The following is a 16,066-nucleotide window of genomic DNA, read 5'->3' as shown; positions in this document are numbered from 1 at the left end:
AAAAGAGGAGGCAAAAGCATGCTGGGATTCAGAAGAGAATCCAATCGAAGCCCTTCAGGCCGGCTCTCCCGTCGTTCTTAACTGGCAAATGTCCGTTCGCTTGAAAATAAACTGGACTACCTGCACCTGAGACTGAACCAGTGAGAAATGAAGAGCAACTGTGCACTCATTCTCACATAAATGTGGCTTCAGGGCACCATTCTGGACATGGCCATCCAGCTGGAGGGTTTCAGCATGTTTCCGGCTGACAGGAATCCAGTGATCTCAGGCAAGACCCATGGTTCTGGCATCTGTATTTACATAAATAAGAACTAACTGGTGTGTGGACACATTAGCAGTGGCATCCTACTGTTCACTGAGTTTGTTCTAGAGAAGTGCAAACCTTTTTATATACCAAGGGAGTTCAGTACAATTGTGTTGGTAGCTGTATATCTCCCCCCTCCCCCCCCCCCCCCCCCCCCCCAGTGCTGGCAAGGCACTGGGTGAGCTGTACAGCACCACCAGTGGCTTTGAAACCAAACATCCCGCTGTCACCTTCATTGCTGCTGGAAACCTAAAAGCAGTCCTTCCTAAATTCCACCAGCATGTTGGTTCTGCTACTAGAGGTGGAAATACACTTGACCTGGTTTACATTAACATACCAGCTGCACACAAAGCCGTTCCCCAACCCCACATTGGGCCCTCAGATCACTTCACTGTTACGCTGATCAAACCACTGATCAAACGGGCTAAAGCAGTTCTAAAGGTGGTGAAAACCTGGCCCAAGGGGGCAATCTCAGCATTGCAGCTCTGCTTTGTAAACGCAAACTAGAGAATGTTCAAGCCATGCAAAGTTGCAGTGCTCGATAATATAGCAGGTCGGGTTTTGAAAGACTGTGCAGCCCAGCTAACGGAGGTGCTGATGGATATGTTCAACATCTCTCTGGAACAGTCCATTGTCCCCTTGATTTTCTAGGTGGCAACCGTCATTCCAGTGCCAAATAAGGTGACAGTAACCTGTCTAAATGACTATCATCGTATGGCATTAACGTCAACCATTATGAAATGCTTTGAGTGGCTTTTCATGGGGCACATTAAAGCCTTTCTCCTGGCTATACTGGACCCTTTCCAGTTCACTTATTGCTTGAATCTATCTACTGATGAAACCATAGCCACTGCCTTCCACTCTGTCCTGTCCCACCCGGAAAATGGGCTCTCATATACCAGGCTGCTTTTTATAGACTTCATTTCAGTATTTACCACCATCATAGCCCAGAAGCTGGTGGGAAACCGTCCTTGCTGGGTCTCAACATCTCCCTCTGTGACTGGATACTGGACTTCTTAACTGAAAGGCCACACTCAGTCCGTGTGGACAGCAGCATCTCGAGTCCCATTACGCTGAGCACTAGTGCTCTCCAGGGCTGCGTGCTCAGTCCACTGCTGTTCGCACTGCTGATGGATGACTGTGTCGCAGTATTAAGCTCAAACCGTATCATCGAGTTTGCAGTGGTTGGCCTCATCAGCAATGATAATGAGTCGGAGTACAGAGAGGATGTGGAGCAGCTGGTGGACTGGTGTGAGAACAACAACACAAGTCTGGACGTGGAGAAGACCAAGGAAATGATTGTGGACTTTAGCAAGGTGCAGATGAATCATGCCCCCTGTGCTGTAGAGGGAGTTAAATGCACTAAGTTTTTGGGAGTTCACATCATTAATGACCTCACCTAGTCCCTCAATATTACCTCCTTGCATAAGGAGACATAGTAGCACCTCCACCATGAGTAGATTGAGGCAAGTGAGGCTCCCCGCCCCTGTATTTTGCAGTGACACCATTGTGAGTGTCCTGACAAACTGCCTCTCCTTCTGGTCTGGGAGCAGCAGAGCACTGGACTGGAAGCCCCTACAAAGGACAGTGAGAACAGCCAAGAGGATCGTAGGGGTCTTCCTACTATCCACTGGGGACATTTATCAGGAGCGCTGCATATTCAGTACCCTTAGTATTATCAAAGATCCGACTTCCATCCAGCATCCTTTTTGACTTTCTACCATCAGGCAGGAGACTCTGATACATAAAGACAAGAATTATCAGGATGGGAAACAGTTTCTTCCCCCAGGCCATTAGGATTCTGAACTCCCTGCTGCATTGCATTTAAACATCACCAGATAATTTGTACTGTACTTACAATATTTAATTTTTGCACTTTACTCTGTTTATCTATGTATTTGTAGATTCAGTTCTGAGTTATTGTGTGTTATACAATATGTGTGTTATGTGTACTACTGTGCTTTACACCCTGGTCTGGAGAAACGTTGACTGGTTTGACGGTATATGTCTATATACTTAAATGACAATAAACTTGACTTGTAGTAAATAGGTTCTTATTACTATTTAATTACATTGTTTATATCAGCTCCCTCTTCCATGAAATTAGATGCAAACCAATAATTTAGTTTGAATGTGTCCTAATGTGTCAGTATTTTGAATCGTTTAGAATGTGTCTCCACATTCATTCTATTGTTTGATTTCTAATGGGACCTACGTTTTGTTGTCCTCTGTCCTTTCACAGAACATCTTAAGGCCCTCCTTTATTTACCATTATTTTTTCCTGTCGCCTTTCTATTTCCTTCTTTAGTTTCACCATCACACTTGGTTGTTGAGCACTCAGTATTTGGAATATATTATATATAGGCTGTTCTTTTCTTGTGCAACTCTGTCATTTGACATACAGAGTACATTGGGAAGTTTTGCTCCAGTCTTGGGAATTTACTTGTTCTGAATACTCACCCTTTTACTGGTCTGATACTGACTGGAAGCGACAGTTTCTAGCCCACTTCTGCTAAATCATCTCAACCAAGGAAAATGTCTTTTTCCAGATTAACAGCTTTTATTCCTGGTTTGTCTTTCCTGTTCCACAGCTCTCCTAATTCTTATGAAATTACGATTTTTGCCTCAAATGCTCTCCACTTCCACCCTTTTCCTTTAACCAGTTTACGAATGGTGCTGCAGCACAATGGTAAGTTGCTAGACGGGTATTCCAGGAAACTGAAATACTGACCTGGAGAGAAGAATCCCAGTTTTGTAGTTGGAGGATTAAATTCAAGTACTGTAATTAAATAAATATGAAATAAAAAGCATTATGTAACCATGCAACTTGGATTGTCACCACTTCTATCTGATTCTCAACTATCCTTTAGCAAAGGACATTTCTCGTCCTTACCCTGTCTGTGGTTGACTCTTAACTGAAATAATTGAAGGAAAAATTAGGGATGAATAATAAATGCTGTTCAAGCCAGCAACATCACAGTCTGCCAACATTAAAAAAAAACCTAGAACTAAATTCCATATCATAACTTTTCTATTTGGGATGATTTAAAATAAAAAATACTTCGAACACATTACAAGAATTCTGCACCTTTTATGCTGTTTACCTTGTAAAAGTCCCAACTAACATTTAGGTTGGTGGAATTACCACCAAAAAGTTCTTAAATGTTTTGCTAACATACTTGCTCCTCTAAGACATGACCATTGCCCATTTTCTCCACAGTTTGAGCAATATATTGATTTATTGATCTGTCATCCATTCCCATGACTGTAATTGTCTCCTTGACCAATATTTGCTCATTTATTTCATACCTCTGTTCTAGAAACTACAAACCAATCACCAGGAAGCTGTGATACTGGTTGAAAACTCAGGTTTCTGCTGACCTCTGATGCTACTTGGATTTTTTTTTCCTTAATGAAAGGTGGTCCTCTTGAAATTAAAAAGGGTTTCTGAGGGGGTTTGACATAGTAGAATCATAAACAAGAGAAATTCTGCAGATGCTGGAAATCAAAACACACAAGATGCTGGAGGAACTCGGCAGGCCAGGCAGCATCTATGGAAAAGAGTAAACAGTTGACATTTAAGGCCAAGACCCTTTATCAGGACTGGAAAAAAGAGATTAGAAGTCAGAGTAAGAAGGTGGGATGAGCGGAGGAAGAAGTACAAGGTAGTCAGTGATAGGTGAAGCCAGTAGAGGGGGAGGGGTGAAGTAAAGAGCTGGGAAGCCGATTTGTGAAAGAGATGAAGGGCTAGAGAAGGGGGAATCTGATTGGAGAGGACAGAAAACCATAGAAGAAAGGGAAGGGGGAGGAGCACTGGAGGGTGTAGTTGGGGAGGTAAGGAGATTACATGAGAAAGGGAAATGGAGAATGGGAAGAGGGAGGGGGGTAAATACTGGAAATTTGCGAAAACGGTGTTTGTGCCATCAGGTTGGAGGCTACCCAGAGGGAATATAAGATATTGCTCCTCCAATCTGAGTGTGACCTCATTGTGGCAGTACAGGAACCATGGCCTGACATGTCAGAATGGAAATGGGAAGTAGAATTGAAATGAGTGGCCACAGAGAGATCCTGTTTGTTCTGAGGGAGGGAGCGTAAGTGTTCAGTGAAGCGGTCTCCCAATCTACATAGAGTCTCACTGATTTACCGGAGGCTGCATCAGGAGCACCGGATATAGTAGATGACCCAACAGACTCCCAGGTGAAGTGCTACCTCAACTGGAAGGGCTGGTGTGGCACTTGTTCTGCTTGCAAGGGTAAGTACCGGATGGGAGATCAGTGGGAAGCGATAAGAGGACAGGTGAGTCATGTAGGGAGTGATCTCTGTGGAAAGTGGGGCGAGGGGGAAGGGAAAGATGCATTTGGCGGTGAGGTCCCGTTGGAAATGGCGTAAGTTACATAAAATTGTGTGCTGGACGTGCAGGCTGGTGGGGTGGTAGATGAAGACAAGAGGAACCCTATCTCTGGTGGAGTGAGGGTAGACATGTGTGAATTGGAAGAGATGCAGGTAGATGGATGCTGAGATGGCTTTTCTCCTGTTGGGGTCATCGAGAATTTGGGGATACAGTTTCAGGAATAAAAAGGGTCACCTATTTCTGAGGGAAAAGAAGAGGAATAGCTTCTTTCCAATGTCTTGGATCTCCAGAATTCTTTATCCCTAATAGCTGTAGTGGTGGAGTCATTGAATATGTTCAAGATATTAAGTATCTCTGCCTCCAAACCACTCTGGAATACAGATGTTTGAATCATAAGGGATCAAGGGATGTGCAAAGGAGAGTGGTATTGAGGTCAAGGCTATATTAGCCTTAATCATATCGAATGGCAGATCAGCCTCAGAGAGCACATTTGCTTACTCTTTCATTTCCCTCTATCTTAAATTTTTACCAATATTGAAAAATGCTTGAGTGTCAGTTTGCTTTAAACATATCATTGGTATATATTGTACATTTTTGAGGACGTAATCACCTATGAAGTAAGTGCAATGTAGGATATGCAATTTACTTTCTTGGGTTTGAAGTACAACTGTGTGCTGACACACAGCTGAGACCTTGGATTAAAAGTAGGAATTTTTTGTGAAGTTGAAAGCTCAGTACTAATTACTTTGCAAACCCTGTTTCCCATTAGGGTAATACAAAGCCCCTGGATGTCAAACAAAACAGAAGGATTGTGTATTGCTCAAAGACCAGGTGCTCTGTGGTACAAGCTATTTTTATATCATATGTTTCTTTTGTTTTTTTTTGTTTCACAAAAGGATCAAATACAACAGGAGGAGGCAGCAGTAGGATCTGAAAGCATCAATGCAGACACTTTCCTAGAAAAGCTGCCTCCCAGTGGAAAAATCACAAAGACAGAATCATTGATTATTCCTTCTAGTAGGTAAGCGTCACTCTGCGGATGAAATTAGTACCGATTCCTATGTAAACTGCTGCCAACCAGTGGCTCAGCTGATTGTAGTGTCAAGTCTTGCTTCAGAGACTGCATGTAGTAATCTAGGTTCATACCCCTCTATACTACTGAAGGAATACCATGTGTCTCAGGTAATGTCTTTTGGGTGTGATATTAAACCTGAGGCCCTTCCTGTTCACTGATGTAAAACATTCAATAATGGTAAGGGAGAATCCTTCTGTGTTCTGGTCAACAATTAAAACTTGTGATCAGGTAGCCACCAGTATGTTGTGAGAACCTATCTGGCTCATTAATTTCCTTTAGGGAAGGAAATCTGCAGCAGTTGCCTTTTGGCCTGTACGTAATTCTTCCCATGCCCTCAGCAATGTTGTAACCTTCGAAATGGCCCATGTCAGCTAATTGGCAATTCAGATTCAGGACTCTCTTCTCCCTCTCCCCAGCCCCCGTTCTCATGCACAAGGGCTTGCTTTTGGTGTTCCTGACAACTTGCCTTTCTCCAATTTTGATTGTTTGTTTTAGTCAAGTGGGGCTGGTGCACTTTTTTTTTAGTCTTTGACTTGCTGCTTGCAGCATCATTCCAGTTTTTGAGAGGTTTTTAATTATGCATTTTATTGAGTGTCTTGTCATCAATTGCCTTGTATCTAGCTCCTATTTACAAATGGGCATGATTTTATGAAATGTATTGATTTTCATTTGAAAATACCATTTAATGATGTCAACATCACAACATGAGGAGGGCCTTTACATTATTTTTCTAGAGCACTCGAACTCTCAAACTGCACTAGCTATTCCTCAACTATTTAGTGTCCGTTCAGATTGTCTGAACCAAACTTTGCATCATTTTGTGGCCCTCTCCTGGATTTGTAGCTCATCTATTGATAATTATACACTCAGTGGTCACTTTATTAGGTACCTCCTGTACGTAATAAAGTGGCCACTGATTGTATGTCCTCGGTCTTCTAATGCTGTAGCCCACTGACTTCAAGGCTTGACATGTTATGCATTCAGAGAAGCTCTTCTGCATACCACTGTTGTAACATGTGGTTATTTGAGTTTCTGTCACCTTTCTGTCAGCTTGAACTAGTCTGGCCATTCTCCTCTGACCTCTCTGATTAACGAAATACTTCCACCCCAGAGGTGCCACTCTCTGGATTTTTTGTTTTTTGCACCATTCTTTGTGAACTCCGGAGAATGTTCTGTGTAAAAATCCTAAGAGATCAGCAGTTTCTGAGATACTCAAGCCACCCCATCTGGCACCAACAATGATTCATAGTCACTTAGATCCCATTTCTTCCCCATTCTGATGTTTAGTCTAAGCAACAACTGAACCTCTTGACTATGTCTGCATGCCATTATGTATTGAGTTGCTGCCACATGATTGGCTAATTAGATTGATAAACAGGTGTACCTAATAAAGTGGCCACTAAGTGTACATAGGCTAATGGCCACTGCCTCAAACAGCAGTGGGCCAATTGAAGACCCATTTAGCTAACTTAGAAATTTCGGTTACATTATGTAAATAGGGTTATGTTCTTTTCTTTAAGTACCCCGTATATGTTCACTGGTCTTTTTAAACTCCCTTTGATCACTTTGGTAGTTTTGTATTATATACCTGTACTTGACATGATTGCTTTAAGCTGAATAACTGTCTTGTAAAACTTCTGGTATTTGTTTTCATCACAATTACTGGTATGACATTGAATGTCACATTTCTTCAGTCATTCAAAATCCTTTTCCACCTCAACTTCCCTAGTTCCATACATTAAGAACCAATTCCAAAATTGTCATCTAACGCCAGCAAAGGCACTTTTGTTATTTTGGTGTACTAACTGGCATCTTTCTGGAAAATGATCCCAGCAGATAATATCAGGCCATTCTTGACCATTTCTACTGGAGAATTTTCCATATTCTACAGCCTTCTCTGATTTCTCTCAACTGAAAGCATGGATAGAGTGGACATTACAGAGGATGTTACCATTAGCTGGAGATTCTTGCATCCAAGGGCATAGCCTTAGCATAAAGGGATATCTCTTTAGAGCTGAGATGAGGAGGAATTTCTTCAAAGAGTGATGAACCTTTAGAATTTGTTGCCACAGAGGGTGCTGGAGGCCAAGTCTTTGAGTGTATTTAAGGAAGATATTGATAGGCTTGTGATTGGCAAAGACATTAAGGGTTACAGGGAGAAGATGGGAGAGTGGGGTTGAAAAGAAATTAGCGATTATTGAATGATAGATCGGATCAAATGGTCCCATTCTGGTCCTATGTCTAATAGCCTTACAGTAACTGCAACCAGCCCGTGTCTGTCTTCTCCCCCAACATTCCATTCCATGCCATGCTATGCATGACGACCTTTCACTTCTTTCCTTGATCAGAGACCTGATCAGTCATCCTCCTCCACCACAAGTACTAGTACCCTCCTTTGCCTGGTTGATCTTCTTGTATTGTATAGTTGCTCCTTTAGATCTGCTCAATTTCTTCAGATTAACCTTAAACCTGTTGAAGCACGTTTCTGTGATATTTGAGCAATCCTTGTTTGAGGCCTACTGGTAGTCCCTCCCACCTCTTTACAGTATGTCCATGACTGTTTTGATGCTGTTTCCAGCCTACATGTGGAATTCATCAGCTTTTTTCATGTTTTAATCTGCTCTTATTCTCAAGTCCTTTTGATTCCCCTCTTCCCTTTCTTATCTTCTGTATTTCTTTCTCAAGGGATCAGGTTAGTAACTAGTTTAGATGAAAGGTCATCAACCTGAATTGAATCTATTTCTCTCTGCTCAAATGTTGCCTATCCTGTTGAGTATTTACATTTTTTTATTTTGTGTGTGGGGGGGTTGCGATTAGGGGACACCATTTTGTTTTTCTTTAACATCAAATATATGTCAAAAATGCCAAGAAGCTTGGCAAAGCTTGGCAAAGTTGCATACAACTCCATGGACGTGCGTATCATTGTCTGACGGCCTTGAATCGTGGTGGTACTTTTCTGGCACGGTTTTTCATTCAGTAGGTCTGAGGGGAAGCAACCAGGACGTCGCGGAAGAAGCACGTCCCTGAAAGAGCGCCAGCCCGCCAGGCAGCAAAATGAGCGGGCAAACAGCTTGGATAATGAGCGCTCACCAGAGCCACGGCAGCACTTGCAGGTAAGCAGAAGAGCACGCAAAGTCCGGGGCAGGCTTAATGAAGGAGAAATTATAGAATTGTAGAAATATAAGGTCATTTAGTCCATGGTATTGCTGCCAAAATGGCTACTCAGTGTAATCCCATTTCCCATCCTTTTGTCCCATAGCCTTAGGTGGTAATCTTCTAAGCAGATCTAAGTATGATATATGGTTCTACATGCTCATTAGGTTTCAGTCTACCTCCAAACTCTAGGTGAGGAAGAATTTCCCCAAACCCTTCTATCTATTTTTTTCAGTCTTTGCCCTTTACTTACTGGCTTGTCTGCCAAGTGAAATTGTTTATTTTCTCTCTCCAGTTGGTCCAGGCCTTTCATAATTTTAAACATTCCAGTTAACTAGTCTAACTAGTGATTTATACAGTTTGTGAATAACCTTTCTGTCTTTTCCTTTTTATGAGTGTGCCAAATGCCTCATTATTCATTTTGGGTAAAAAAATCAAATTAAAATCTCTTGAATAAACATAATCTTTAATTCCTGAAGTATGTACTTAATATATGTAACATTTATTGTTTCTCTCAAAAGTTGTTTTAGTTCCTTTTACAGAAGGAAACCCATCCTTTTAAGCCATTGTTACATGTTGCAGTCAGTAACTTTTTCTTTGATTGTTTTCCCTGGGTTCTGAACCAAGGAATATCCATGTTTTACTTGTATTTTACCCTTGTTTTCTTCATTAGTTTACTTTTTTGTCTCATTTGGCTGGGGATAATTTTTTTACTAGAGTTTCCCAGAAATTCTGAAATAGCTGCAAGATCTAAAGCCTAGCACACAATTATTCTGGGATGATCGTGGAATAAAGAAGCTAGCAATCTGTGTTACATTGGAACATTTTATAAGAGTCAGCTTCGGGAACAAAAGCATTTCTAATTATTTTTCTTCCTGCTTTGAACTTATAAAGGTTTTTCATGTAGAGTTTGTGGATAATGTCAGCATTTTAACCAAATAGCCATCCTTCATTTGTGACTCTGGTAACTTTGATTCATGGTGAGAATTTGTTCAAGTGGAGAAGCATCAAGCTATACACCACTCTGTTAAATCAGCAATAAAGATGCTCTTACTATGATTTGTTGAAATAGTGATTGCAACTGTGAACTAGCAGTGTTGTATCCTTCTCCAATCAAGTAAATACTAGAATGGATAGTCCTCTCCAAGATACCCACCAGTCTTCACCCATCCACCACGCCACTATACTCCAGTTTTGACCCGTGAAATCATCATGTGATTTTTACAAGATTGAAGTCTTGTAAAATTGAAGGATTGAAGGTTGAGAGAACGCAATATTGCCACGCTTTTCTCTCTTTTTTCCCCACCCCCATCCTATCTCACTTTTCTTGGACATGTTAGGTTTAATAAATTTAGGAAGAATAGTAAACCTCTCCTTGAGAAGCTTGGGATAATGTATTTATTTCATCAGAAAGTTAAGTGGAAATTTACTGAAAATAGCATCTGAAAGATTTTAATTGAAGGATTAAGGAAAGCTGTCTTCACTAAAGAGGAGAATGATTGCCAATTACCAGAAATTAACTAGGCAAACTTCTGTCTACATAAATAATTCCTCGGGAGTGTAATTATGACAAGATTCATCCATCGTATTCTATCATGAAATTTTATAAAATTCAATAAAATTTCAGTTACGATAGCTCCTTTTCATTTTAACCTTTAACAGTATTTCCACTGGACCACACTTTGAGTCCAACAGACCACAATTCGAGAGAGAGCTTTGATTTTAGAATTCTTCAGCTATGTGTTTCTTTGGTTATAATGGAACCTAAAGATGTATGCTGAGAATCCCTGCAAGAAATAAATACACATTGGACTGGATCATCTTGCAGTGAAGCCTTACCAGCCAGTTATTTTTAACATGAAGAACACTGGTTAAACTAATTGTACCTGAGAGGCACCAGCTAAAGATCTCTTTAGATTTTAAATAATTCTAATAGTTATTCAAATTGATTTAAATAATTTAAAACCATAAAGTCCTCAGGCAAGTCATTTAGCTGTTACTTTTTAAAAACATTATGCTCTAATGTGTTTTTTTAAAATTTTTCCTGAACTATTACAGCACACTATTGAGTCATAGAGTAATGTAGCACGGAAACTGGTCCTATCAAGTCTACACCACTCAGTAAGCACCTTCTACACGAGTCCCTTTAACCCAGAAGCCTGCAGGGCTAGTAGTAATAAATGGGATTAGTGTAGATGGATGTTTGAGGGTCAGCATGGTTGTAATGGGCCAAAGGGCCTGTTTCTGTGTTCTTTTACTATTATTTTAAATGTCTGAAAAACACCTTTGCTTAAAAGCATATTAAAGCACTTAAAACCGTTTTCTTTGAAAAGTGAAATGCTTGAACCACATACTGGGGCTTGCAATTCTCCATGGGGCTGCTGGGTACATGCCAGCCATTCTTGGCATAGGATTAATTATTGGATGCAAAGTGCATTGATTATCCCTCTGCATCCCCTACCTTTCAGTGTGGGGTTGCTTTGCCGCTAGTCTCAGGTGAATCCAGTGACTGATGCAGTCAACTTTGCCATGTCTGACACAAAACACTTCAGAGAATTCTCTCATTAACCTAGAGTGAGCAAAGCTGAGGTCCTGATTTGCAACCAAGCATACTGCATGCTTCCCTTTAGAATCACTAGCTATTAGATTCAGACCATTCCTTGAGAATTGTCATTTGATTCTCTTCAGGAAAAAAATTAAATGATATATTGATGTTATTCAGCCTCACAGTTTGAAGTTTCTGCAACATCAATATATTTATGAGCTCCTATGTACTTAAGGGATTCACACTTTATAGCTGTTACTGTCAACTTCTCTTGTACTGTTACCATGGGCACCCACTAACTGATCAGTATTGCTTTTTGTAAGGCAGCCTCTTCATATGCCTTCTTAAAAATCCTCATATGTTCCATCTACTGCACTCACATAGCCATGTAAAGAGTCACCTCACAAACTTGACATGTATAACCCGACTTTTAACAAAACATTTGTTTTGGATTTTTTGACCTTTCTAAATGTCTGATAATTTGATGTCGTGAAGCTCCTTAAATTGTTTTGTGTAAGGTTCTGACAAGCAACAGACAAAAGTCATTCATCTTTTGCTGGGCAGATTCAGGAATAATTTCTGAGGAAAATAAGCCAGCTTTCAACACATTGACACTTGATCAGTTGTCCTCTCAAAACTCTTGAATAAAGTGATAACTGCTTGAATATTAAGGACTAAGGACACTTATGGAATGAGCTTGTAAGACAGTTCAGTATCTTCAGAAGGGAAGATGATGATTAGTGGTAAAAAAAGTCATAGTAAGTCGATAGGTTGAGTCTTAAGGTATGTGTATTAGCCAAAAGTTTTAAAGAAAAGAGTAACAATTTGACATTAAAGCACTTGTTTGATTTTTATATTAAGTATTTTTGAAAAACAAGGGGAGAAGCACTCAGACAGAAGCCAGTGACCTTGAGGACTGTAGTCCTGACTTATTTATTTTTTGCTACACTGGCCAGCCAGTCCCCAGTTCTATTTATTCTGTTGGCTAGGAATTTCAAGGAAAAACTACATTTTGCTCCAGTTTTAACTACCTATGGGGTGGGTCTTCTGAGAATTGGATTTAGAATATTCAGCTCCTTAGACCTGTTCTATCATGTGGTAGGATTATGGCTGATCTGGTGATAAACTGAAAACATTTTCCCATCTACTCATGGTAATATTTCATCCTCTTGCTTATAAATCTATCTACATAAAATAGTCAAATACTCCGCTCCTACCAACCATTGCAGAAGAGAGTTCAAAAGATATAAGACCCTCTGAGAGAAAATACATCACCTTATCTATGTTTTATATGAGTGACTCCTTGTGTTTGATCAGTGAGCCCAATATCTGAATCTTCTCATAAGATTCACTCATCATCTCCTTTGTCAAGACAGGACAGGACCATATAAATTTCACACACACTCTGTCTCTCTCGCTCTAACTATATGTAAAATAGCATGTATTCTGCCCATCAGGCCATGCTAACCCCCAGTGAGAAATCTCATTACTACCCTTCTCCTTATTTCCATGTACCCCTCTAATATATTCTCTCGTATGCAAATCAACTTTTGCCATTAATCTGCACTGGTAATTAACCTTTGGAGCTCTAGGTTGGGGACCAATTGTTGTTGGTGGTTTCCAATTTCCCTTTTATACTTCTGTTCGTAGATTTGTTTGTTTGTAGTGCCAAAATAAATATGCCACAGAACCTCAATATTTGAAAGGAGACAATTTGCAATTATTGGGTAACCTTGTAAGTCTTCTGTGATGGGTTGTTCTATAAGAAGTATTAATGATGATATCTAGTAGAGAGAGTGAGATTCTGTAGCTTCACTACACACCAACGTATACACTCTATGGATTATTTCTCTGCTTTAAAGCAATTTTCCCCAAAATGATTTAAACTGACAAGCCTATAAAACATACATTATCCAAGAAGGGTAATTATATGAAATCAAGATCCTGAAAAAAGTTATGGCCTGGTAGTCTAATATGTGGAAGGCTACAAGAAGTTAAATACTCTCAGATCCTTCTAAGCCTCCCAGGAAGGATATTTGTCCTTCTGGCCTACATCAGGCTAAAATGGCTGACTGAAGAAGATAATCATATAACCATCACATGAGTCTCATAAACCTAAGATTATGTTACCTTCAGTAAAAAGGCCAAGGGATAAGTTTATCTGATGATTAAGGGTTAGAATCATAGAACACCACAACATAGAAACAGGCCCTCAGCCCATCTGTTGCATGCCAGAATGTTATTCTGCCTTGTCCCATCCATTACACTTTCATCCATGTACTTATCCAAATTCCTTTTAAATGTTGATACTAAGCCCACATCCACCAGTTCTGCTGGCAGCTCATTCCACGCTCTCAACTCCCGACCCTCCCCCCCCATGAAGAAGTTTCTCCTCATGTTCCCTTAAATATTTTGCCTTCCTCTCTTAAGCTAGTCTCCAGTTTTAGTCTTACCCAAACTCAGTGGAAAAAACCTGCTTATATTTATCTATACTCATAATTTTGTATACCTCTGTCAAATCTCTCCTCATTCTGCTACACACCAGGGAATAAGGTCTTAACCTCACCCTGAATGCTAAGTGACCAAATCTCTTGACCAGTCTCCCATGTGGGTTTGATTGGATAAGCTGAAGGAAATTACCTGCTGGCAAGTCCAGATCAAGGAGTATATACAAAAAAATGGAGCTGGAATGTTTTGGAGTTATATTAGGAAACATTTACAAAATGCTGGTGGAACGCAGCAGGCCAGGCAGCATCTATAGGAAGAAGCACTGGGCTGGCCTGCTGCGTTCCACCAGCACTTTGTGTGTGTTGCTTGAATTTCCAGCATCTGCAGATTTCCTCGTGTTAGGAAACATTTATTTACTTACCCAAAACTTTTCTGAGGCAAAAATTATTAGCAACAGCTTAAAAGATATAGAACCAGGATAAAGAAATAGATACAGACATGAAGCAAGCATGGATAAACTGAATGATGGAATAGGTTTGAGGAGTAAACGGCTGACTCCTGCTCCTTACATACCAACCATCCAATTCTTAAAGTTGATTACATATGCAAGATGAGATCTTTTTGTGAAATAGTTGAAGTATTTCTCCAAACACCAAGTATCTAGAAGCTTTGATTCCTCAGTGGAACCCAAGCTCACACCTTACAAACTAAAGTTGTATGCACTCATTTTTATTTGGCTTAGACTATATTTTTGGTAACTAGAATTTATCTTTCCACTACAGTGCTTCTTGGCATTAAACGTTCAAAGTACATTTTTTTATCAAACTATGTTTACAATATACAACCTTTGAGATTCGTCTGCTTACAGCCACAAAACAAAGAAATCCAATAGGACCTATTAAGAGAAAGAAGACCATTAAAACACCCAATGTGTAGAAAAACAAACAAACTGTGCAAACAATAAAAGAACTCAAGTTCACAAAAGTGAGTCCATGGACACAAAGCCAGTCACAGCCAATCCAGGAGCCCATTAGCTGCAGACCACAGTCTCAGTTCAGTGCAGAGACAAGTAAACCTCATGGAGTGTCTATTCATAATCCTATGGTTTTCTCAAAGTAAACAACCAAGAATGAACATCTTTTCCACTTACCATGTCAGATTATTGGTGCAGAGTTAATGAGCCACAGACAACATTGTGCAGTAAAGTTGTTCTCAGAATAAAAAGTCCTCACCACCAACAGAAGTGAAATGTGCTTATATACAGCAGCAACTATTTGTTGAATGGTTGTATTGTTTTTAATGGCACTTTAATTGACCTAAAATGATTTTAAGAAGATGCTTTTTGCGAAGTACTTACTCAGTAGTAACTGTACAGGTTATGCTGAAACTTGGTTGTCAAAGGCAGAACAAAATTCTGTTTTACATCTGTATAGATTTTAAACTATAGTACCTTAATTTAGAATTTGTCAATGTTCTTGAATCTTTTCCCTTGTAGTAATCAGTCCACGTTGTTTGCTGTCCATAATAAATCACAGTCCATAGGTCTCAGTAATTTGGCAGCTCTCTTCCACACTTGCTGATCATGCAAAAATGTTCAATTAGCACTGAATTCTGATTGATTCTGCTGTTCATTTGAGTTGATTAGTATGTGGGGTTACTGCAGTTAGAAGAGACTTTCATCCAATCAAACGGAATCAAGTTCAGAATAAAGATTCATGTAACCCACTACATTGCAAAATGTCACCTCAAGCTAAGCAAAGGGGGGGTTGGAGTAGTTTCATTGTCATCTGCTTAACTAATCATGTATAGCTTTGTTTATAATGTAGAAATAGGCTTTTGAGTTTGTCATATTACAATAGTAACAACCTACATCCTTTTATAATCTAGCACTATCAGGATATCAATCTATTCCATTCCTACTCATGTGCTTACTGGTGTCATTTGTACATTTGGTGTTTGTCTAAAGTATTTCATATTGTGAAAATTGCATTGTGTGACCACACTACTGATAGAGGTTTATTTTGAATATCTTTATTCTATTTATAAGTGACTGTATTACATTTCCAGCTTAAGGAGGCTATCTCACCTGTGGTTTCTATCCCAGCTGATGACGAACTTTCCAAACTAATTTCAATTCCTGAGTCTTGGTCCACTGTTTTGTAGGTTATACAAGGTTTTCTTCCTTTACCA

The 16,066-nt window shown here is 39.9% G+C and overlaps 2 protein-coding genes across 12 annotated transcripts in view; both read left to right on the top strand.

Annotated features, from left to right (window-relative positions):
* Window positions 1-16,066, top strand: part of exd2 (exonuclease 3'-5' domain containing 2) — a 423,296-nt gene that overhangs the window by 251,052 nt on the left and 156,178 nt on the right. The window lies entirely within an intron of this gene.
* pacs2 (phosphofurin acidic cluster sorting protein 2) overlaps window positions 1-16,066 on the top strand; it is a 288,404-nt gene that overhangs the window by 201,223 nt on the left and 71,115 nt on the right. For 6 of the 11 annotated variants that reach the window (XM_073040289.1, XM_073040285.1, XM_073040288.1 and 3 more), the window contains exons 12-13: window positions 5,552-5,676; window positions 8,708-8,843. The exons of 1 other annotated variant lie outside the window; for it this stretch is intronic. In XM_073040289.1, coding sequence (XP_072896390.1) covers window positions 5,552-5,676; window positions 8,708-8,843 — 261 coding nt within the window. The remainder of the gene's footprint in view (window positions 1-5,551; window positions 5,677-8,707; window positions 8,844-16,066) is intronic. 4 more of the 11 variants (XM_073040291.1, XM_073040290.1, XM_073040293.1 and 1 more) reach the window with 1 other exon arrangement.

Source organism: Hemitrygon akajei, chromosome 3, assembly GCF_048418815.1.
Source record: "Hemitrygon akajei chromosome 3, sHemAka1.3, whole genome shotgun sequence".
Classification (NCBI taxonomy): Eukaryota; Metazoa; Chordata; class Chondrichthyes; order Myliobatiformes; family Dasyatidae; genus Hemitrygon; species Hemitrygon akajei.
Note: the sequence above shows the minus strand (reverse complement) of the source record. Positions and strands in the feature narration are given on the sequence as shown.